The 23,138-nt window shown below is 34.7% G+C and overlaps 4 protein-coding genes across 7 annotated transcripts in view; 3 read left to right on the forward strand and 1 right to left on the reverse strand.

Moving 5' to 3' along the window:
• LOC132169668 (lysM domain-containing GPI-anchored protein 2-like) overlaps positions 1–2,325 on the forward strand; it is a 3,985-nt gene extending 1,660 nt beyond the window's left edge. Inside the window, exon 3 of the mRNA XM_059580666.1 lies at positions 2,183–2,325. Coding sequence (XP_059436649.1) covers positions 2,183–2,325 — 143 coding nt within the window. The remainder of the gene's footprint in view (positions 1–2,182) is intronic.
• LOC132183804 (protein DETOXIFICATION 45, chloroplastic-like) lies at positions 1,969–11,034 on the forward strand. Of its 4 annotated transcripts, XR_009440517.1 has the most exons (17): positions 1,969–2,097; positions 2,183–2,330; positions 2,660–3,025; positions 4,042–4,184; positions 5,526–5,669; positions 5,807–5,982; positions 6,393–6,528; positions 7,211–7,307; positions 7,396–7,496; positions 8,083–8,246; positions 8,651–8,722; positions 8,824–8,940; positions 9,056–9,151; positions 9,246–9,367; positions 9,777–9,834; positions 9,989–10,075; positions 10,826–11,034. XR_009440517.1 is itself a non-coding variant. In XM_059597257.1 (16 exons), the coding sequence occupies exons 3-16, from the start codon at positions 2,703–2,705 to the stop codon at positions 10,835–10,837; spliced, it is 1,761 nt and encodes a 586-aa protein (XP_059453240.1). In that variant the 5' UTR covers positions 1,969–2,097; positions 2,183–2,330; positions 2,660–2,702; the 3' UTR covers positions 10,838–11,034. The 4 variants fall into 4 exon arrangements, 3 of the variants coding, with proteins under 3 accessions (XP_059453240.1, XP_059453220.1, XP_059453231.1); XM_059597257.1 differs by lacking the exon at positions 9,989–10,075; XM_059597237.1 differs by lacking the exon at positions 10,826–11,034 and having other exon boundaries at positions 9,989–10,793.
• Positions 11,035–12,463: 1,429 nt separating this feature from the next.
• Positions 12,464–15,980, reverse strand: LOC132162820 (probable flavin-containing monooxygenase 1). The gene is made up of 5 exons (XM_059573044.1): positions 15,379–15,980; positions 14,262–14,499; positions 13,802–13,977; positions 13,344–13,702; positions 12,464–13,046 (listed from the first exon to the last, which is right to left on the reverse strand). The coding sequence occupies exons 1-5, from the start codon at positions 15,817–15,819 to the stop codon at positions 12,701–12,703; spliced, it is 1,560 nt and encodes a 519-aa protein (XP_059429027.1). The 5' UTR covers positions 15,820–15,980; the 3' UTR covers positions 12,464–12,700.
• A 1,112-nt stretch (positions 15,981–17,092) lies between these two features.
• Positions 17,093–20,059, forward strand: LOC132169675 (protein DETOXIFICATION 45, chloroplastic-like). Its single transcript, XM_059580673.1, has 10 exons — positions 17,093–17,126; positions 17,187–17,216; positions 17,349–17,445; positions 17,535–17,635; positions 18,223–18,386; positions 18,794–18,882; positions 18,971–19,076; positions 19,191–19,286; positions 19,381–19,502; positions 19,912–20,059. Exons 1-10 carry the CDS (start codon positions 17,093–17,095, stop codon positions 19,985–19,987), a joined length of 915 nt encoding a protein of 304 aa, XP_059436656.1. The 3' UTR covers positions 19,988–20,059.
• Positions 20,060–23,138: the final 3,079 nt, after the last annotated feature.

The following is a 23,138-nucleotide window of genomic DNA, read 5'->3' on the forward strand; positions in this document are numbered from 1 at the left end:
TGACTGGTGTGGGACTGGGAAGATGTATTGGAGAAGAGAATGGATTTGACCAAATGCCGCAAAGAGGTAGCGGGCCTATGAAGGAGCGACGTTGGACGTTTTAGGGCTCTAATATCATGTAGAAAATTGTAATAAGATGTAAATGGAAGATAATATAGTGAAGGCGAAAGAAGAAAATGAATATGGATTTTTCGAGTTATTTGCGTTAATGGCCTCCGTCGACCGCTAGAGAATTGTCCTTATGCTTATATTTTTCTCTTATAGTCTTGGATGTTTTTACAATACAAATTACACATTTTTACATAGAAAATGAGGTAGGTAGAGTGGAACAAGAAAGGTAATTACAATCACTCCTCTATGGTAAATGCATTGATAAGAAAAATCTATCATACCTAATACAAAAAACCAATATTTTAATATAAATTGAGTTTTGAGGAAATTCCTCAAACTTAATTTATTGAAATGAATCAATCACATGCATTGTGAAGTAATGTGAACACACATGTCACTAATAAGATTCAAATCCCATTTAAACACTAATATGTTATTGCCACTAATGAAACCTAGCATTCTGCCTGAGATAAAATTGAATTTTACTTGATAATAATAATAATAATAATTTGAGGCAATGGAGAAAGCAAAAGAAGAAAAGAGGCCCATATACACTATTTTGTTTTTTGGGATAGGCTAGGCCCATATCCGTTTCTGTACTGCAAACTGTAGCTGTACCCAATATGGAGGCTACAACTCGGACATATCGATATGGGACCTACACACACGTGACACGTCGTTCTATATGCCAAACATATCCTAAGATTCGTCAGGGCCAACTACCCAACTGAGAGCCTGTGAATGGAGACACATATGATATGGATAGATAGAGATCTCTAGAGTCCTCCAACTGAGACATTAATTTCTATAAATGGCATATTCTAATACCTTTCCTTCTTTCTTTTTTTTTTTTTTTTTTTTTTTTAAAAAAAAAAATAAAAAAAAATAAAAATAAAAATATTAACGAACACTTTAAATAAATAAAAAAAAATGTTAGGTACCATTTTTTTATCCTCCTAAAATTCTCTTAAAGCTGATGTGCCTTTTAAAATCATAATTAAATTTTAAATGAATCATATTTGAATTTTGATCCAATGATGATTTTGCAAGTCATATCAGCTTTAGAAGGATTTTATGAGGATAAAAAGATGATACCTAACATTACTTTAAAAAAAAATACTCTTAAACAAAAAAAAGAAAATGCTTGGTGTTCTTTTAGTGTTCTCCTAGTGTCCTCCCAACTATGATGTAATTTTTAAAATAAATTAAAAGTTAATAATGATAATCTCAAATGCAACGATAATTTTAAAAGTCACATCACAATTGGGAGGACATTAAAAAAACCACCTAGTATTTCCCAACAAAAAATACCCCATATTGTTGGATAAGGTTTGAATTTTGTGGTTGATCTAGTGTTCAAGTGTGGATTGGTTCAAATGCTCGGAGTTTATCCGTGTATCAATACAATATAATCAAGAAAAGAAACTCTTTATCGGTTTCACTTTACCATATACATGTTGTATAAATGGTTTATATCATAGACTATAATAGAATAGGTTTGTAATTTTTTTCACATTAATTTCACATCAATTAAAATTACTATGTCCTAAGTGACTTTCACCTTCGTGAATCTTCTTCAAGACTTTGAGGTGTTTATAGTCTATCTTAGTTGAGTTATTTTGTTCTTTTATTTTCCATTGTCTTTTATTTTTCCTGTATTTCTGCCTTTGTAATTTGTTACCTTGTTTGCAATGAAGTTGTACTTAAAATTTCTTTTAAAAAAAAACTATATACACTCGATTTTTTTTTTTATTAACTCGAAAATTAAGTTACACAAAATGTCACAAATGGTTTATAAAAAATAATATGGCGGTGAGGCCAAAAACTAAACAAAAGTGGAAGGGTGTGCATATATAAGCCTAAGCCGCCCGCATTCTTCATAGCAAGTGGAGAGGGAGTGTCAGTCTTATGGACATGTTGCGAACCTTACGAGGTTGATATCCTTCCCTCTGCGACTAAAGCCCTAAATTTCGAAGAAAAGGAAAGGTAAAATCCTTTCTCTTTTTTCACAGCTTTTATCCTATTTATTATCTCCATTTTCCTTCGCTTTTTCTCTCATTTTTTTCTCCAGGGCACCGAACAGAGGGCTCTGCCAACCGTTTTCGTTTTCTAGCGCCGTTCTTTGCTATCCCGCGGGACCCTTATGCTCCAAACAGCGTGAAGTTGACGCATTTCCGGTTCCCTACGTTGTTTACTCGTTATAATTTGCTGTAATTGAGGTTTTGTGTCTTACACTCTGTTTTCATATATGTGTTTCGATTGTGCTCTCGTTACGCTTATCCCGAACAAATTGAAATGTAAAGCTTTTTATTTTTTATAATTTGTGTGTGTTTTGGGATGTTTTAATTTAGCAAATGCTTTAATCAGTGTTGGAAAAGTTTGGATTTTTTTTTTGAACTTCGCTGCTCTGTTGGACCATCTTTCGTGTAATTAGAGCAATTCTGAATGTTAAGAGTGTAATAATTAATCTGATTCTAATATTTGGCTTGCAATTTTTTTTTTTTTTTTTTTTTTTGTGATTTATTTATTTATTTTTTGGGATTTTTAGGCTCTCATTCTGATTTTGTAAGAAATAACAAGAATTGATAACGATGTCAGCCACCCGATTGAGTAAGGGTGTTATAACGAAACCAACAAGGCCATTATCTTCATCGCGATGTGGCAATGTTCGTAATTCCTTTGTGGGAATTGACAGGAAGGGGATAGGCAATGCAGATATTGTGGGGGGATTCCATTTGTCTTCAAGGCATAGAACACTATTGTCACCGCTGGTGACCCGTCGGAGAAAACCTGGGTTTAATGTGTGTGGTAGTCAGTTGAATTCAGATTGTGATGTGGGTGCCTCTGATGTGGAAGAAAGATTGACTGTAGGGGAGGAAGAGCTCTTGAGCAGTTCAGGGGAGGACACTACTCCGTAAGAACTTAATCCTTGTATCCTATTATTTGTACATACTGGCAGTTTTAGCTCTGACGATATGTGCATTTCCTTGAGTGTGGCATGTATTGGAGGCTTTGGACGCTCTAGTTTCAATTTTTGTCATGTTACTTATTGATATCACTTTACCTCTTCATATAGACATAGAAACAATATTGCAGCATGTAATTATGAATCGTTTTTCTGAAATATACTTGACAGTAATATGAAAATATGTAATACTTGATTCGGGCAGTTCTGATTTATAGTGAAACCGTTAAACTTAATACTATGGAGTGGTAATATGAGTGTCATAGCTTTTGTTTTGTAACCTCTCTCTCACTTCCCCATCTCCCCTTCTTTGTGTTGGGATGGCACCTTTCCAATTCCTAATCCATCTTTTAATGAACGCATGAAGCTGGTATTGGGGAACAATTTTTACTTCTATTTTGAGTCTGCATGTAGCATTTTTAGAAGTAACCAATAGGCAAAAAAGATTTTTTTTTTTTTTTTGCTGGATAAGATTTGCATTACAGGCTGGGAGCACAAGGCTGGCGTAGAAAACTTCTAAGGTGGACAGGAACTTAACACATTAGTCTTAGTGGGTCACTGGATGGAGCTCTTAACTAAATGTGGCGTTCATGCATTGGGTATAGCTTCTTGACAGCTATAGACCTGATTATCACTATTTGACATGATTTTAAGTTTTTTGATATGGCAGCTCGTAGAAAATAAATATTAGGATTCTCTTTCTCTCTCTTGCTGTCTCTGTGTGCATGCTTGTGTATGGTCAAGACCCTCTTATGAGTTGTATATCAGCACGAAAATGTCTGCAGTGATATGCAATTAAGCAAGTAAGTAGCAGGCTAACCATAATATGCTTGTCTTTAGATAATTTATTCACTACATGTTGTGTGAAATGTTATTAGGCTTGGTTTCTCTAAAAGTTCTTTTTTTTTTTGGTTTCAGATAATGATTCTTATGTACTAGTATCAATTCTCTTAATTTGTTTGCAGTGAATTGACAGGAACTCCTGTCGGTCAATCACAGTCTCAGGATGCCAAACGTGAACTTTTAATGCTTTCTTTGCCTGCCATTGCCGGACAGGCTCTTGAACCTTTAGCACAGTTGATGGAGACTGCCTATATCGGTAGATTAGGTACATTGTGTTTTTAAATATGGTTCATTCCTCATTTAGTATTAGGCGGTTGTATATATATTTTTCTTTCATTTTAATTTTAACACATTTTTCTTCATAATGTTTGACAGTTTGAGCCCCTTTTTAACATTTTTTTTTTCAATAACCATTTTCTTGTCTTGATGCTGATGAGGTTTTCATTGATAGTTGTTAGTTTTCCTTAATATGCTCTGTTTACTTTTTTCTTTTTCTTTAATTATCTTCTTTTTTTATTTTCGTTTTTTATATTTATTAGTCTATTTACTTATTAAAATATAAATTTATTAGTCTATTTGTTTATGTACATAGCAGTTGCCATTAGAGGTTGAACTAATTTCATTTTGAATAGTTTCATTGAAATGATTTCTTGGATAATACTCCTATTGTCTTGGGAAAATCTGAATGCGAGTAGTTCTCATTTCGTCTCTCTTAAATGTCCTCTTGATGGTTCTAAATTTTTATTTTCTGCTTTGATTCTTGTACACTTTTTTCTTCTTCAGAATCTCAATCTTAAGCAACTGCATTCTGTTTGTTGGCCTTAACTATCATTGATGTGTGGGTTTCTTACTAGTAAACTAGAAGTTACATGCTTGAAGTGGTGATTTAAGTATTCATAGTATGGGTATTTTAAGAGCTTAGAAAAGGCTATATTTCTCACATGAAATGGCCTGTAGCTATAGATATTAATTTATTTGACATTCAATTGCTTGATGTAGATTAAGACCAAATGATTTCTTGTTCACAGGTTGAAAACATTGCAAATTATTTTTTGTTCCATGATGATATCTTATTGTGTTTTGTTGATTATTATTTGGTCACTTATATGTGATGTATTTGGTCACTTACAATCCTTTGCGAGGTTATGTTATAGTCATTTCGAGGTTAAGCATGGAGTAATTATTTAAAATGAACTTTTTTCTGAATTTTTAATTCAGGTGGCCATATCCATATCTAATGTTTTAAAAATGGTGAGGTATGCTAAGAAATAAATGGACAATTAAGTATTAGTTGATATAGGAAACCACAATATGTATTTACCTACTGAGTGGCTGGTTTTATTGTTCTCAAACTGAAGTTGTGCAAATGTTGTCACTTTCAGTTGCTTTAGTTAGTGTGGCAGGAAGTCACTAGAAAAGCCATTAATGAATTCTTTGATCGGTATTTTGTATAACTTGAATTTAATCAACCTAAAAGCTTGTTTCTGTTTGCATCAGTCTGACTTTAGAATTATCAAAGCTGAAACCAATCTCTATTTTTGCATTTGTAGCTATGGAGCTTTAACCTGTTCCTTTTTTTTTTTTTGTTTTTTCATTATTCCCATAGGTCCTGTGGAGTTGGGTTCAGCTGGTGTTTCCACAAATATTTTTAACTACATATCAAAGCTATTTAATATTCCTCTCCTTAGTATTGCTACTTCTTTTGTTGCTGAAGACATTTCAAAAAATGCAAGCAAAGATTCTGCTTCAGGTGACGTACAATTGATGGTTGATGCCTTAACATTTTCTGTTGAACTTGTGTTTGATTCTGGTTTTATTATAAAATTAGGCATATTATTGGTTCAATATTTTCATGTTCTGTACTAATTTGTTCTGATTGTTGTACAGAAGGGGGTTGTCTAGAAGGCAGTACTAATGGTAAACCATTTAATGGAGTAGCTGAAAGAAAGCAACTAGCTTCAGTGTCTACAGCTTTACTGTTAGCAGTTGCGATTGGTATTATTGAGGCTATAGCCTTGTATTTGGGATCTGGAAAGTTTCTAGGTTTGATGGGTATATCATCCGTAAGTTTTTGGATATACTTAGGTTTACATAGTACGTTTATTAATTGCAGCCTCCTCCCCTTCCCCTCTTTATACATATGCATACATGTATGTGCATACTTGTACATGAAGACACATGCACACCAATATATGCTCTCTCTCTCTCTCTCTCCCTGTACTCACACACACACACACACACACACATATATATGTTTAAATATGCATTAGTCATTATAGATTTTTGTGTTTTGTACGTATATTTTCCCACTCTATTGGGTATAGTACATTTGGACTTTATTGGGCCACTAGGTAATTGCAGTATTGGAATTGTCCATTATTTTCTTGTAGATCTGTCTTTTTGTTTTCTCAGGTAAATGACCTCTTATTTATTTACAAGGAATATGTTTTTCTTGGTGTCATTTTCTGTACAGGATTCACCCATGCGCATTCCAGCACAACGATTTCTTTCACTTAGAGCACTTGGTGCTCCTGCAGTTGTGGTGTCTTTGGCTCTTCAGGGCGTTTTCCGTGGTTTTAAGGATACAAAAACTCCCGTTTTTTGTCTAGGCAAGTGTTTGGGCTTAATAAGTGTAGTAACACTTTTGTTGACAGCGATATCTTCTTATCTAGACTAAACAAACATACATATTATATTGTCATAATACTCAAGCTAGTTGGTTTTCTTTTACTAAGCTATTTTGTGCCTTGCATTTACTTTTTTGTTTTGTTTTCTAATGCTTTCTTGTATGCTTTGGATTGAGGAATAAAAAGAACAAATGACATGCTCTGTGAAATGCATGCTCATTTCTTCATCATCCGAGTCACATCATGTTTCTTTCTGTTTGGGAACTTAATAAAAAAGTAATGAAATCAATGTGTAGGTTTTTCAATGTCCCCATTATTGGGTATCTGTCTGGGCATCTGCATCAGTGCCCTTCATCTTCATAGTGATTTTCTTTTCGATAGAGAAAGCGAGACAGATTTTAGTACGAGATGTTTAGCACTGAAAGGGAAGAAGTTGATGTTGGTCTCTAGACTTAGTTGTTTGCAACTCTCTAGAACCTTATTTTTAAGAATGCATGAGAAGTTCTTATATTTTTTGCGTCATCTTTATCTGGTGACTTCTGTTTGTTGCTTCCAATTTGTTACCTTTATTTTTCCAATTTACACTGTATCAAGATCCTAGTTCTGTTTTTCTTCATATCTTGTGCTTCTCTTTCTGCTAATTCATGTTTTGTTCCATATGCAGGTATTGGTAATCTGTTAGCTGTATTTTTGTTTCCCACTCTAATTTATTATTTTCGATTGGGTGCAACTGGAGCTGCCATATCCACTGTCATGTCTCAGTATGTGCTTTTTTGGATTTATTTACTTCTTCCTCTTTTCTTTTTGGCCTTATTTGACAATAATCATGCTAGAAAATTTATGCCTCAGGTACATTGTTACCTTCTTACTGATCTGGCAATTAAACAAGAGAGCTGTATTATTGCCTCCAAAGATGGGATCACTTCAATTTGGTGGATATATAAAATCTGGTAAGTTCTTAGTTTTTGGTCAGTTTGATTGTGTTTTCCATTTATATGTTTAGAAAGGCTGGCATTCCTCCAGCCCCCCAGTAAGAGTTCCATTTATAGTTTTTTGCAACTCTCCTTACTCGTATATTTAGACAGTTGATATGGCTAAACTTTTGCTTCAGTCAGTTGCACATTTGCATGAATTATGCTATTTTGATAGTAATTGACATTAGTTTGCTCATGGAACAGTACATTGATTTTGGATGGTGCAATGTTTCAATATTTTTTTGTTTTCTTTCACTTATATTTTTAGAGAGGCTGTCATTCCTTCCCTCCCCCACAAACCCCAAACAAGTCTATCCTTACTCCTTGTATATTTAGAAGGTTCATATGTTAAACTTTTGTTTCAGTCAGTTGCACATTTGCATGAATTATGCTATTATGATGATAATTGACATTAGTTTGCTGATGGAACAGTACATTGATTTGGGATGGTGCAATGTTTCACTATTTGTTATTCTGATAGCAATTGATATACATGTTAGACCTTTTTATCTACTTTAGATGTATTTCAACAGCTATGCTTACCAATTATTGGCTGCTTTAGGTGGCTTTCTTCTTGGAAGAACTCTTGCTGTTCTTACAACCATGACATTGGGGACGTCAATGGCTGCTCGTCAAGGTCCGGTAGCTATGGCTGCACATCAGATATGTATTCAAGTATGGCTAGCTGTATCCCTCCTTACAGATGCACTGGCTGCATCTTGTCAGGTATTAAATTCTTTCTTCAAATGATTTCTTATATGCTTTCATGACATTCTTATTTACTTGTTCCCATGCTATCATCCATTCAATTTCTATTTGGTTGGAATGATCATCTCTGTGGATTGACTGTGGGTAAAATAAGACACTATTGCAGTAGAATATAAACACAGGGAAAGCCTGACAACTGGTTGAAGAATGGAAAATAAATGACAAGGAGCTTTTGGAAAACATTTTACTCTCTAATGAAAAGGAAAAATGTATCTTTCTGCATTTAATTGTTGGAATTTAAGCACCTCCAAGCAACTCTCTAAGAATATGTAGTTTGCTTACTACAAGATGCTACATTTGGTTCTCAGGATACCTACAGAAGGTTGTATTTTTGTTGACTTCCAAATTGGATCTATTTGTAGGCCCTGGTTGCGAGTTCTTTATCTAAAGGTGACTACCAGACTGTAAAGGACATTACACACTTTGTGTTAAAGGTAAGCATATCTTTTTTGCTTCTCCATTGTATTCGGAGTGTCTGATGCACACAAAGTTGGATAGATTCTGTTTGAGGACTTGATGTGGCATGTTTTTCCAGATAGGATTGATCACTGGAATTTGCTTGTCTGCAATTCTGGGTCTTTCTTTTGGTTCTTTGGCCACCGTGTTCACCAAGGATGCTGAAGTTTTAGGAATTGTTAAAATGGGGGTATTGGTATGTATGGACACTTGTGTTCTGCAATTTGTTTAATTTTTATATAGCTTTAAAGTTGTTATAATTGTTGGTGCCTTTACATATTTCTAATGATTTCATCTAAAATTTGTCACAGTTTGTCAGTGCTAGTCAACCTTTGAATGCACTGGCTTATATTTTTGATGGTCTCCATTTTGGTATTTCAGACTTCCCATATGCAGCTTGCTCGATGGTAAGCCTGGCTTATGCAGAGTTAAAACTTATTTGAGATGTCCTTACTTGGTTGTACATATTGCTTCTCTGACATTTTTAATTTGATTTTATAGATGATAGTAGGGGCAATATGTTCAGTATTTTTGCTCTATGCTCCTTCAATTATTGGTCTTCCTGGGGTTTGGTGGGGATTGACACTCTTTATGGGCCTACGAACGGTGGCAGGATTTATGAGGTAAAATTTACAATATTATGAGTATTTTCTTTCATTCCAGAAGTTATATGCACTTTTTGAATATCCTGACAGTAGGCAAGGGGCCGATGTGCAATTGCTGATGAGTATTTTTGTTATGCACGTCTCTACTAGTCATATGCCTGGTGTTGATATGTTGGTGATTTAGTGATGTGAAAGCTTGTTTTAGTTCTTCTATTAATCTTTGGTCCTGCACCTTATATTACTAATGATATCAACTTTTATTTGTAGTCAACTTTTACAAGTTAGGTATTGTTGGAATTATTCACTGTTGGCCTCAATGTTACTGAAGACTTTTGTAGATGCTTATCAGTGTTGCTCTGCTTATGTATGCTTGATCTTTGCTATTTCTTGCTCGTGCTCGTTGACTAATTTTAATCCATTTTTTCAGATTACTATCAAAAAGGGGTCCATGGTGGTTCCTGCACAGGGACTTGCAGAGACTTGAGGTTGGTCAATATTCATAACTCTGATTATGGATCATAGTGTTCTAACTTTCTGATACATATTAACATCATATATATTCTTGTAATTAATTTGTTTGCTTGTCTTCAACTAATGATAATTTATCTTGTCTTTGGTCCTACAAATCTATGCATACAGTGGGTGGGTAAATCTTCCTAGTTCCAAGCCTATGGATTCATTTGAATATGTCTTCAAATACGGTTTAATTCACCCCATCAAACTATGGTAAAAGGTTATTTGTAAATTGTAATTCATACTTGTTTTTATATTTATTTCCCCCTGAGGATGTTCTCTGTTTCTGTAGGCGACTGCCAGTTGCTTTTTACACAAAAGTTTTATAAGAAGAAAACACTATAAAAACTTTTATAGAAGCAAAGCATTTTATTGGAATATTACTTTTTGAATATTACTTTTTACTGGCGACAATATTCGGTGGAAACTTGGTAGTATTCGTTTACTATAGCTACAGTAGAATCGAAGTAATTTGAGTTGATAAATGCTACACACCCTCACACTCCCAAATGCACACTCCGGCTATGGCACTATAAATCACTATTGAATTCAAAATCTTATAGTGAGTTTTAGTGCTACTTCAGCCATCATGGAGCGTGTATTTGAGTGTGTGTAACATTTTTCGTTCGAGTTGGAAAAAAAAAAAAAAATGACAAATAGTCACCTTTCTTTTTGAGACAAGGGAGATGAACTAAAGTATTCACATTGAGGTGATGTTTTCAGACTCGCACATTGCTACCTTAAATGGCTTTCTTAGTTTATTTGATATTGCATGTATTTCTTGTTTCTCAATTGAAATGGAAAAAAAACTGCTACCATCTGGTAGAATCACTCATAAAAGTTTGCTGGTGATGGTTTATCTATTGAATCTGTGTGTTTTTCTGCCTTGGAGTTTGGCTTTTGAATATAAAACTACTTTTTTTTTTTTTTTGGCGGCCTGAGATTTAACACCACCTTTTTCAGCTGGCCACTTGAGATGGGAACAATCTGGAATGATTGCAGGACTACTACTATTCTCAAGTATGACATGGATTCCTTAAGAGATCTTATTAAGCAGATGAACAGTTTTGATTTTCGATTGGTATCATCTGCTATAAAGCAAACAAATCAAAACCATGTGTTATCAATTAGATCATTTTTCAATGATTAATAATAATAATTATTATTATTTTCATGGAAGGCTATAAATATTGTTACTAATTTGTCATTTATGCTTTTTAGATTATCATTGGATTATTGATGGGACATGCATCTTATTCTCCGGCGAAGTCCGGGTTTTTCTTGCACGCCTGAGCAATAGTACTTACCAAAAGCAGGGATTTATTGAGACAATTTCCCTTGTGGAGGGTAGTATAATGATGGGTGTTCTTGTATTGTTCCTTAGATTAATAAAAAAAAGGAAAATATGTGAGACCCTCTATTCTTTTTGTTCAGACCACTCCTAAATTTGGCTCTTGGGATGGTCGAATCACAACCAAAAGACTGGAACGGAGTTAGAAAGTATTGTGGCCGGGTAGGGCCGAGGCATAAGCTTAGAAAAAAAGAAAAAAAAAAAAGAAAAAGAAAGGGCCAAGGCATAAATTTATTATTATTATTATTATTATTGGGGAAAATTATAGTTTACCCCCCAAAGCTGACAGTGTTTTTCAATTTGAACACTAAAGTTTCAATTTTTGCAATTTATCTCCCCATAATTTCAAATTTTTGCAATTTGACCAATTGTACTCAAAACTTTTTGTATTGCCTATAATTTTTATTTATTTTTATTTTTTTATAATTTTTTTTTAAAAAAAAAATTCAGGGTAGCCGTAGCCACCCATTTGGCCATTTTTGTATCCCTAATTTTTTTTTTTTTCATAAAAAAAAAAAAATTAAAATCAGGAGCAATATAGAAATTTTAGGCTAATATTGGTCGAATTGAAAAAAAATTGAAACTTTGTGGGAGTGAATTGCAAAAATTGAAACTTTGATGTTCGAATTTAAAAATGTTATCAACTTTGGGGGGGTAAACTGTAATTTTCTCTTATTATTATTATCATCATCTAAAGTGGTAGTTCAATAGCCTAAGGAAATTCCTAAAGTGACTAGATATACACTAAAAAAAAATAAAAAAAAATTAAAGACCTAGATTGAAAATTACACGAAGAAGAAACAACCATGAGGTGAAAACATAGAGTTTAAGGTAAAAATAGATTACTTTGTACTACTTCTGTGTTGCAAATTGCATTTTTTTCATTTATTTTTCGATTGGAAAATTAAATCCGTATAGGAAAATTAAATCTTGAATGTGGACTTGTGCTTGTTTTAGGGTTAGAATGGCAATGAGATGTACAACAAAATGCTCAAGAAATATAAAATTTAGTGGATATAGCCAAATCTCAAATGGGTAACTAGCTTAATGGGTTATAGACAAAAATAAGCTTACTATAATTTTTGATGAGCAAGGGCTAAAATAATCATTGTATCAAAATTCAATAAAGATCTATCTCATATCTAATAGTAGTTTTAAAAGTCACCTACGGGTGTAGAAAAATTGTGTAAAGAAATGGGAATAAGTGTAGCATTATTTTAACCCAAACGCATGCACGAAGTGTGTCAAAGATGATTGACAACTCATGGTTTAGAACCCGTTCTAGGGTTGACTTTAATGTAATGCTAGAAACTACATTTTTATCCCACAATTATCACACAATGTTGATGTGGTAGTCCTAACTAACAGTTCAATTTATTTATTATTTTTTAAAACATTTATTGATATAAAAGTTGGTTGGGACTGTTATATCAACATTATAAAATAATTATGAAATAAAAATATAATTTCAAACATTTCACACCGACTTAAGAGGTTGCGGTGTAGTCCATTGGACCATAAGGCTCAAACAATTCAGCGATGAATCCCTTCTTTCTTTTGGGGTTCCATCCCATGTCTTTGCAGAGTTGATCGTTGTACCATATATGAAGAGCACCAATGCAGGATCTCCTGTAGTATTGGCCGGAGTATGTCTTCATGTATTTATCCCAATTCACCACATCTTTTTCCATCTCTTTAATGCACGGCAGCTTGAATGTGCCGTCAAGAAGCTCCGCTAGCCACCGGCATCTCATCTCTGATGTGTACAAGTTTGATACACTTTCCGAGAATCCAATCACTGCTAGTTGTGGAATTCTTGCATGAATGCACTCCCTGATGCATTGCAAATGTTCATTTCAAAACCTTTTTTATTTTTTATTATTCAACTTGGGTATCCAGGGTTTTGCCCTGACTAGATCCCCGGAACACCGTGTAAAAGCTTCCCTCCGCATGAATCAGGTAAAGCTCTCGCTTTTGCCTGCGGGGGTAGCTGGAAAAAATTGTTTGCACTCACCTGCTTGACGAGGCACCAGTGCCAAGTGATTTACCACTCGAGCCTCATTGGGGTTTGTATTTTGCTTGTTATTAACATCAGATGCTATGTTTAAAAGAAATGAAAAAGAAAAGAACCTGTAGAGGGGAACTGTTGCATTGGCAGAGCCGGCAATATAGTCCTGAAAGGTGGTGGACACAAAAATTTCTTTGAGCTTTTGATCACCCCTGAACCCAGTAGCCAAGATGACCAAATCAGTCTTCAGAGGTTGCACCTCGCCATTAACCAAAACACCTTCTTTGCAGAAGCTGAAACTCGAAGCTTTTTTCAAAATAATGCTTCTCTCTTCAACTTTGTCATAGAATTTTTCTGGCACTGTGGAGAGCAAACAAGAACTGATTTCTTGAAGGAAGCTGTGTTTTGGTACCATTCCATGCTTTGCCAACCCAAGCTTCTTCTTTATATGGCTTTCAACGAATTTAGAAAATGCCCATCTCTGTTACATGATCAACAGTTTCTAATAATTAAGCTTCACCCTTATGATCAGGATCATGTTTAGGAAACAAAAATAGAGACAAAAAAAAAGTCAGTTTACCAAAGGAGAAAGAACTGTTGACACAAGACTTAATAGGAAGCCTTCACCAGGCTTATGAACCAATAGCTCTGAGAAGCGATTAAGGTAAAAATAAGCAAGAGGCACACCCCATGGAAGGTAATCAGGGACAGTCCAATGTTCAGTCCTGTATAATACAGTACATGGATGTTCAGTTCCTGCAAATTAAGTGCAGTAAATCTGAGAAAAGGAGCATATAAATATATAATTATAAATTACTTTTCATGCAGGAGCCTACAGAAGAGTAGAGATTCCAACTTTACTTATGTCTGCCCGAACAGGTCTCGAGCAACCCACATTCTGAGCTCGGGCAGGTGAATTCCATAAAGACTTTATATTTACTACTTAAATTGTTAGCGATCGGAACAATAGATTGCTGAGAATCCGGATCTACAAAGTTTTTTACATTGTAATTATATAAGTGAAGTAGTGTGAATCGTACCATTAGCTATTGAGCATTCCATGGCAATGTCCAAGGCAGATTTTTGTAACCCCACAACAGTGACTTGCTTCCCTTTGACCAATTCTGCAGCAGTTTGACAATCCATGGCAGAGTAGTCCATGGAGTGTATCACCTTGCCATGGAATACTTCTGGGCCTTGGTTTGGAGGGAATTCTGGAACGTTTGGAACTTCACTGAATCTTCCGATGCAGAGGATCACGAAGTCCACTAGGTACACCTGCATTTGCATTTAATATATAAAATTCATTGAGGTCATCACTTGATTTCTAATCTGATTTATGAATATTGCTAATCTGATTTGATATATTCAGTATGGTTAACCCGATCTTAAAGGGGTTTAAATTGAGATTGAATTGGAGTCTTGGGCTAACCTACTCGCTCAACCCTTAAGGGTGTAAACAGTACTATATTCTATATGGACGGATAATACTGTTATTATGTATTTGCATCTGCATTTTGCAAAGGGTGGAATCTACCAATAACCACACTAGGCGGGTGATTTTTTTGTACAAACCGTCCATGACATCCGCTTTGCATTTTGGATAGTTTTTTAGGCTTCATTTTTGGAGAACACGAGAGTCGAGAGAAAGAAAGAGGGCCGAAGGGGAGTTGTGGCTACAGAACAGAATGAGAGAAAGAAAATGAGGCATTAAGGTTTCGTTTTCTACTTCATTTGTCATATGAAAGGATAATGTTTTATAAGTCAACTCTTTATATATATATATATATATATATATATATATATATATATGGTAGGCATAAATGAACATTATCTATTTATGTCCATCCTTATTCCGTTATTCGCTTCCATATGTGTGTAACGGGTATTTGCTCACCCAGGGCTAGGAGTTAAAAATTTGCCTGTGAGCGGGCGAATTACAGATGCAGGACGGTTTTTAACCCACCTGAACATTGGCCTCATAGACAAGCAGATCTGTGCTGAAAAATCAATAGACTCTGCTATTATATATATGTATCTCCTTATCAATAATCCTTCACCTAATTATGTCCTAGTGGGCTATAATAATTATACAAAACATCATGAAATTAATTGAAAACTCTAATTTCGTTACATGGTGTATGTGCAAATACATACCTCAGTGGAGAGAGTAGGGGAATCCTCTACTACAACCTTCCATTTCCCTTTAGAGCTAATCAATGGCTCACCAGCGCCACCCCACATGCTCCAAGATTGCATCTGTTCCTCAGAAGGGCCTTCATATTCGATGCTGACAACTTTGGTGTTGAATTTGATATGCCGAAGCAAATCAAAATGGCGAGCATAGGATTGAATATAATCAAACACTTGATGTTGGTTAGGGAAATCTTCCTCCACAGAAGAAGGCCATGGAAAATCTGAGAACTGATAAGCTGGTTTTGGAGTTTGGAGCTTAGTGGTCTCTATGGTTTTAGTCCATACTCCTCCAGTGGTGCTTTTGGCTTCGAAAACGATCGGATGGAGACCCTTTGACAAGGTGTACTTGCAAGCCAGGAGGCCACTGATGCCGGCTCCGATAATGGCCACCTGCCTCTCCATTGCTTATTGCTGACTATCAAATATTTCAAAGCCGTATGCTTTCTGCCTCTGCAAAGCCTTAATTCATATATGAAATGATGGGAAGATGTTGAAGTCAATAAACGATGCGCCGTTTGAGTTTTCCGCTCATTACTGTCGATGGACGATGATCATAAGGGTGTGCGATGCACGCACACGTACACAAGGGAAAGTAAAGAGCGATCTGATATCATACGTCTGTCCAAATGCTTTTGGGTGAAAGCCAAAAGCATGCCGGCACATAGATAGGAAAAATCAATTATGATTTGATTTCTTCCTTGACATTTTTTTGAACGGCTTTATATTGCTTTTGATGTAACAACTAAGCTGTTGGGAATGGATGTAAGTTGTAACAACGGCTTTGTATTGCTTTTGATGTAACAAGGGCTTTGTATATTTTCACTACAAAAAACAGATTTGTGCAATACTTTTTCCCCGTAAATAGTGACATATCAATTTATGCTACGTCAATAAAATTTTTCTGACGTGTTGATGTTGCCACTTCACTATTTAGTGGCGTGGCAATATCAACACGTTAGAAAAATCTAACGTGGTAGATACTGCCACGTTGCTAAATTAAATTTTATTTTTAATATTTTATAATATATGCATTATTGAGTTTGCAATTTTTAACACGTTAAAAGTTACTGACATGTCAAACTGACAAGTCAAAAATTTTTAACGTATTAAACTTGTAAGTCAAAATTTTTTGACCTGCCAATTTCATAAGTTAAAGTTTATTGACGAGTGAAACTATCACGTCAAAACTTATTGGCGCGACATTTTTTTACAGGTTAATAATTAAATTTTATAAAAATATATATTTAATTTTTAAGCCAATTATTGACATGCTATATGTAATACGGTCAAAAATTATTTATTTGCCACATGTTGCATGTCAAAAACCTGCATTGGGAAGTACTCCATCAGAACCTGCCCGACGTCCCATCCCCTGCAGCGCCATCATATCATGCATGCACCCTTCCTCTTGCCTTTTTAATTTTTTTTCCTCTCCCTCCTTTTTTTTCTAATTTTCTCCCGCCCAGCGTTACTCTATCTCTTCCTCTCCCTCTCTGTTTTAAATGTATTCATGTTTCTTTCTTTTTGGGAACTTAATAAAAAAGTAATGAAATCAATGTGTGGGTTTTTCAATGTCCCCATTATTGGGTATCTGTCTGGGCATCTGCATCAGTGCCCTTCATCTTAATAGTGATTTTCTTTTCGATAGAGAAAGCGAGACAGATTTTAGTGAAAGATGTTTAGCACTGAAAGGGAAGACGTTGATGTTGGTCTCTAGACTTAGTTGTTTGCAACTCTCTAGAACCTTATTTTGAAGAATGTATGAGAAGTTCTGATATTTTTAGCGTCAACTTTATCTGGTTACTTCTGTTTGTTGCTTCCAATTTGTTGCCTTTATTTTTTCAATGTACACTTTATCAAGATCCTAGTTCTGTTTTTCTTCATATCTTGTGCTTCTCTTTTTTCTAATTCATGTTTTGTTCCATATGCAGGCATTGGTAATCTGTTAGCTGTATTTTTGTTCCCCACTCTAATTTATTATTTTCGATTGGGTGCAACTGGAGCTGCCATATCCACTGTTGTGTCTCAGTACGTGCTTTTTTTGGACTTATTTACTTCTTCTTCTTTTCTTTTTGGGCTTATTTGACAATAATCATGCTAGAAAATTTATGCTTCAGATACATTGTTACCTTCTTACTGATCTGGCAATTAAAGAAGAGAGCTGTATTATTGCCTCCAAAGATGGGATCACTTCAATTTGGCGGATATATAAAATCTGGTAAGTTCTTAGTTTTTGGTCAGTTTGATTGTGTTTTCCCTTTATATGTTTAGAAAGGCTGGCATTCCTCCAGCCCCCCAGTAAGAGTTCCATTTATAGTTTTTTGCAACTCTCCTTACTCGTATATTTAGACAGTTGATATGGCTAAACTTTCGCTTCAGTCAGTTGCACATTTGCATGAATTATGCTATTATGATAGTAATTGACATTAGTTTGCTCATGGAACAGTACTTTGATTTTGGATGGTGCAATGTTTCAATATTTTTTGGTTTTCTTTCACTTATATTTTTAGAAAGGATGTCATTCCTTCCCTCCCCCATAAACCCCAAACAAGTCTATCCTTACTCCTTGTATATTTAGAAGGTTCATATGTCTAAACTGTTGTTTCAGTCAGTTGCACATTTGCATGAATTATGCTATTATGATAGTAATTGACATTAGTTTGCTGATGGAACAGTACATTGATTTTGGATGGTGAAATGTTTCACCATTTGGTATTCTGATAGCGATTGATATACATGTTAGACCTTTTTATCTACTTCAGATGTATTTCAACAGCTATGCTTACCAATTGTTGGCTGCTTTAGGTAGCTTTCTTCTTGGAAGAACTTTTCCTGTTCTTACAACCATGACATTGGGGACATTAATGGCTGCTCGTCAAGGTCCGGTAGCTATGGCTGCACATCAGATATGTATTCAAGTATGGCTAGCTGTATCCCTCCTTACAGATGCACTGGCTGCATCTGGTCAGGTATTAAATTCTTTCTTCGAAAGATTTCTTATGCTTTCTTGACATTCTTATTTATTTGTTCCCATGCTATCATCCATTCAATTTCTATTTGGTTGGAATGATCAGCTCTGTGGATTGGCTGTGCGTAAAATAAGACACTATTGCAGTAGAATATACGTAAACACAGGGAAAGTCTGACAACTGGTTGAAGAATGGAAAAAAAAATGACAAGGAGCTTTTGGAAAACATTTTACTCTCTAATGAAAAGGAAAAATGTATCTTGCTGCATTTAATTGTTGGAATTTAAGCACCTCCAAGCAACTCTCTAAGAATATGTAGTTCGCTTACTATGAGATGCTACATTTGGTTCACAGGATACCTACAGAAGTTTGTATTTTTGTTGACTTCCAAATTGGATCTATTTGTAGGCCCTGATTGCGAGTTCTTTATCTAAAGGTGACTTCCAGACTGTAAAGGACATTACACACTTTGTGTTGAAGGTAAGCATATCTTTTTTGCTTCTCCATTGTATTTGGAGTGTCTGATGCACACAAAGTTGGATAGATTCTGTTTGAGGACGTGATGTGGCATGTTTTTCCAGATAGGACTGGAATTTGCTTGTCTGCAATTCTGGGTCTTCCTTCTGGTTCTTTGGCCACCGTGTTCACCAAGGATGCTGAAGTTTTAGGAATTGTTAAAACGGGGGTATTGGTATGTATGGACATTTGTGTTCTGCAATTTGTTTAATTTTTATATAGTTTAAAGTTGATATAATTGTTGGCGCCTTTACATATTTCTAATGATTTCATCAAAAATTTGTCACAGTTTGTCAGTGCTAGTCAACCTTTGAATGCACTGGCTTATATTTTTGATGGTCTCCATTTTGGTATTTCAGACTTCCCATATGCAGCTTGCTCGATGGTAAGCCTGGCTTATGCAGAGTTTAAACTTATTTGAGATGTCCTTGCATGGTTGTACATATTGCTTCTCTGACATTTTTAATTTTATTTTATAGATGATAGTAGGGGCAATATGTTCAGTATTTTTGCTCTATGCTCCTTCAATTATTGGTCTTCCTGGGGTTTGGTTGGGATTGACACTCTTTATGGGCCTACGAACGGTGGCAGGATTTATGAGGTAAAATTTACAATACTATGATTATTTTCTTTCATTCCAGAAGTTATATGCACTTTTTGAATATCCTGACAGTAGGCAAGGGGCCGATGTTCAATTGCTGATGAGTATTTTTATTATGTACATCTCTACTTGTCATATGCCTGGTGTTGATATCTTGGTGATTTAGTGATGCGAAAGCTTGTTTTAGTTCTTCTATTAATCTTTGGTCCTACACCTTATATTACTAATGATATCAACTTTTATTTGTAGTCAACTTTTATAAGTTAGGTATTGTTGGCATTATTCACTGTTGGCCTCAATGTTACTGAAGACTTTTGTAGATGCTTATCAGTGTTGCTCTGCTTATGTATGCTTGATCTTTGCTATTTCTTGCTCGTGCTCGTTGACTAATTTTAATCCATTTTTTCAGATTACTATCAAAAAGGGGTCCATGGTGGTTCCTGCACAGGGACTTGCAGAGACTTGAGGTTGGTCAATATTCATAACTCTGATTATGGATCATAGTGTTCTAACTTTCTGATACATATTAACATCATATATATTCTTGTAATTAATTTGTTTGCTTGTATTCAACTAATGATAATTTATCTTGTCTTTGGTCCTACAAATCTATGCATGACAGTGGGTGGGTAAGTCTTCCTAGTTCTGAACCTATGGATTCATTTGAATATGTCTTCAAATACGGTTTAATTCACCCCATCAAACTATGGTAAAACGTTATTTGAAAATTGTAATTCATACTTGTTTTTATATTTATTTTCCCCTTCCTCATGTTCTCTGTTTCTGTAGGCGACTGCCAGTTGCGTTTTACACAAGTTTTATTAGAGAAGAAAACACCATAAAAACTTTTATAGAAGGAAAGCATTTTATTGGAATATTACTTTTTGAATATATCTTGTACCCAATTCCAGCAAGGACAGTGACAATATTCGGTGGAAACTTGGTAGTATAGTTAAATCGAAGTAATTTGAGTTGATAAATGCTACACACATTCGTACTCTCAAATGCACCCTTCGGATGTGGCACTAAAAATTATTAATCGATTGAAAAGCTACGAGTAGTCAATCTAAAATCTAATTGTGATTTTTAGTGCTGTTTCAACTTTCGTGGAGCGTGTATTTGAGCGTGTGTAGCATTTCTCATTTGAGTTAAAAAAAAAATGACAAATAGTCACCTTTCTTTTTGAGACAAGGGAGATGAACTAAAGTATTCACATTGAGGTGATGTTTTCAGACTTATACGAACTTACCATGCAAATGACATTCCTTATTTCTAATTTGTTACCTTAAATTGCTTTCTTAGCTTAGTTGATATTGCATGTATTTCTTGCTTCTCCAATTGAAATTGGGGAAAAAAAAAAAAAAAAACTGCTACTATCTGGTAGAATCACTCATAAGAGTTTGCTGGTAATGGTTTATCGATTGAATCTCTGTGTTTTTCAGCTGGCCACTTGAGGTGGGAACAATCTGGAATGATTGCAGGACTACTGCTATTCTCAAGTATGACATAGATTCCTTAAGAGATCTTATTAAGCAGATAAAACAGTTTTGATTTTCGATTGGTATCATCTGGTATAAAGTAAACAAATTAATCAAAACCATGTGTTATCAATTAGATCATTTTTCAATGAATTATTATTATTTATTTTTTCATGGAAGGCTATAAATATTGTTACTAATTTGTCATTTATGCCTTTTAGATTATCATTGGATTATTGATGGAAACATGCATCTTATTCTCCGGCAAAGTCCAGGTTCTTCTTGCCCGCATGAGCAATAGTGCTTACAAAAGCAAGGATTTATCGAGACAATTTCCCTTGTCGAGGGTAGTATTATGATGAGTGTTCTTGTATTGTCCCCTTAGATTAATAAGAAAAGGAAAATATGCGAGACCCTCTATTCTTTCTGTTCAGACCACTCTTACATTTGGCTCTTGGGGTTACGTGGTCGAATCACAACCAAAAGACCACGAACGGAGTCAAAAAGTATTGTGGGTTGGGGCCGAGGCATAAGATTAGGAAAAAGAAAAAAGAAAGGGCTAAGGCATAAATTTATTTAGTATTATTATTATTATTATTATTATCATCTAAATTGACCGTTCAATAGCCTAAGAAAATCTTCATGTGACTAGGTATACAATAGAAGAAAGAAAGAATAAAAAAAGATAAAATTAAAGACCTAGATTGAATTACAAGAAGAAAAAACAACCATGAGATAAAAACAGAGAGTTTAAGGTAAAAATAAATTACTTTGCATTTGGAAACGTAAATCAGTATAGGAAAATTAAATCTTGATTGTGGACTTGTGCTTGTTTAGGGTTATAATGGCAATGAGACGTACAACAAAATGCTCGGATATAGCCAAATCTCAAATGAGTAACCAGCTTAATGGGTTATGGAAAAAAATAAGGCTACTATAGTTTTTAATGGGTAAGGGTTAAAAGATTTGACAATGAATAACCAATTTTTAGGTTTTAATGGGTATGGCCCAAGAGAATTTTTTAGGTAGGAGCAGTATGCCCAAAATTTTTAGTTGGTGGAGCCAAAATTTTTATTGGGCAAGGCCGAAAACATTTATAAGTAGGGCCGAAAGAATTGTGAGTAGAGGTAATTTTTATTTTTACTAGCTTGCATGGGTAAGGGCCAAATATTTAAAAACTAAAATTTGACCTTAATTTTTTTTTTTTTTTACTCAAGAATGGGGGGTCATTCCGTCACTGCAAAAGACCCTTGGGGTGGCCAACCATTTTTTTTTTTTTCCTTTTATTTTGTATAACTTTCTATTTGTGGGTAAATTTGTATTTTCATAAAAACAGGTAGGAAAAATGACCGGAATTTGATCGCATGGATCATTTTGTCACAAAAGCACATCACATTTATAAGTTCATTTTGAAACTACAAGGATTTATTTGTTACAAGATAAAACGACATGGACTGATTTAATAATTTTTCTTTTATTTTAAGCAAGTCTGTAATGCTTTCAAATGAATAAACATAAAAAAGCCGAAGGGTATCAATCTCAAGAGGAATGTTACACTTACTCTAATTTTTTTACACAGTTTTTCATACTTGTAAGTGGCTTTTAAAATCATCATTGTATCAAAATCTAAAAAAGATCCATCTCATATCCAATAGTAGTTTTAAAAGTCACCTATGGGTTTAGAAAAAATTGTGTAAAGATATGGGAATAAGTGTAACATTATTTTAACCCCAAACGCAAGCACGAAGTGTGTCAGAGATGATTGACAACTCATGGTTTAGAACCCGTTCTAGGGTTCACTTTAATGTAATGTTAGAAACTACATTTGTATGCTACAATTATCACACAATGCTGATGTGGTAGTCCTCACTAACCGTTCAATTTATTTATTATTTTTTAAAACAATTATTGACCTAAAAGTTGGTTGGATTGTTATATCAACATTATGAAATAATTATGACATAAAAATATAATTTCTAACATTTCTCACCGACTTAAGAGGTTGCGGTATAGTCCATTGGACCATAAGGCTCAAACAATTCAGCAATGAATCCCTTCTTTCTTTTGGGGTTCCAACCCATATCTTTGCAGAGTTGATCATTGTACCATATATGAAGAGCACCAATGCAGGATCTCCTGTAGTATTGGCCTGAGTATG

This window comes from Corylus avellana, chromosome ca1, assembly GCF_901000735.1.
Source record: "Corylus avellana chromosome ca1, CavTom2PMs-1.0".
Taxonomy (NCBI): domain Eukaryota; kingdom Viridiplantae; phylum Streptophyta; class Magnoliopsida; order Fagales; family Betulaceae; genus Corylus; species Corylus avellana.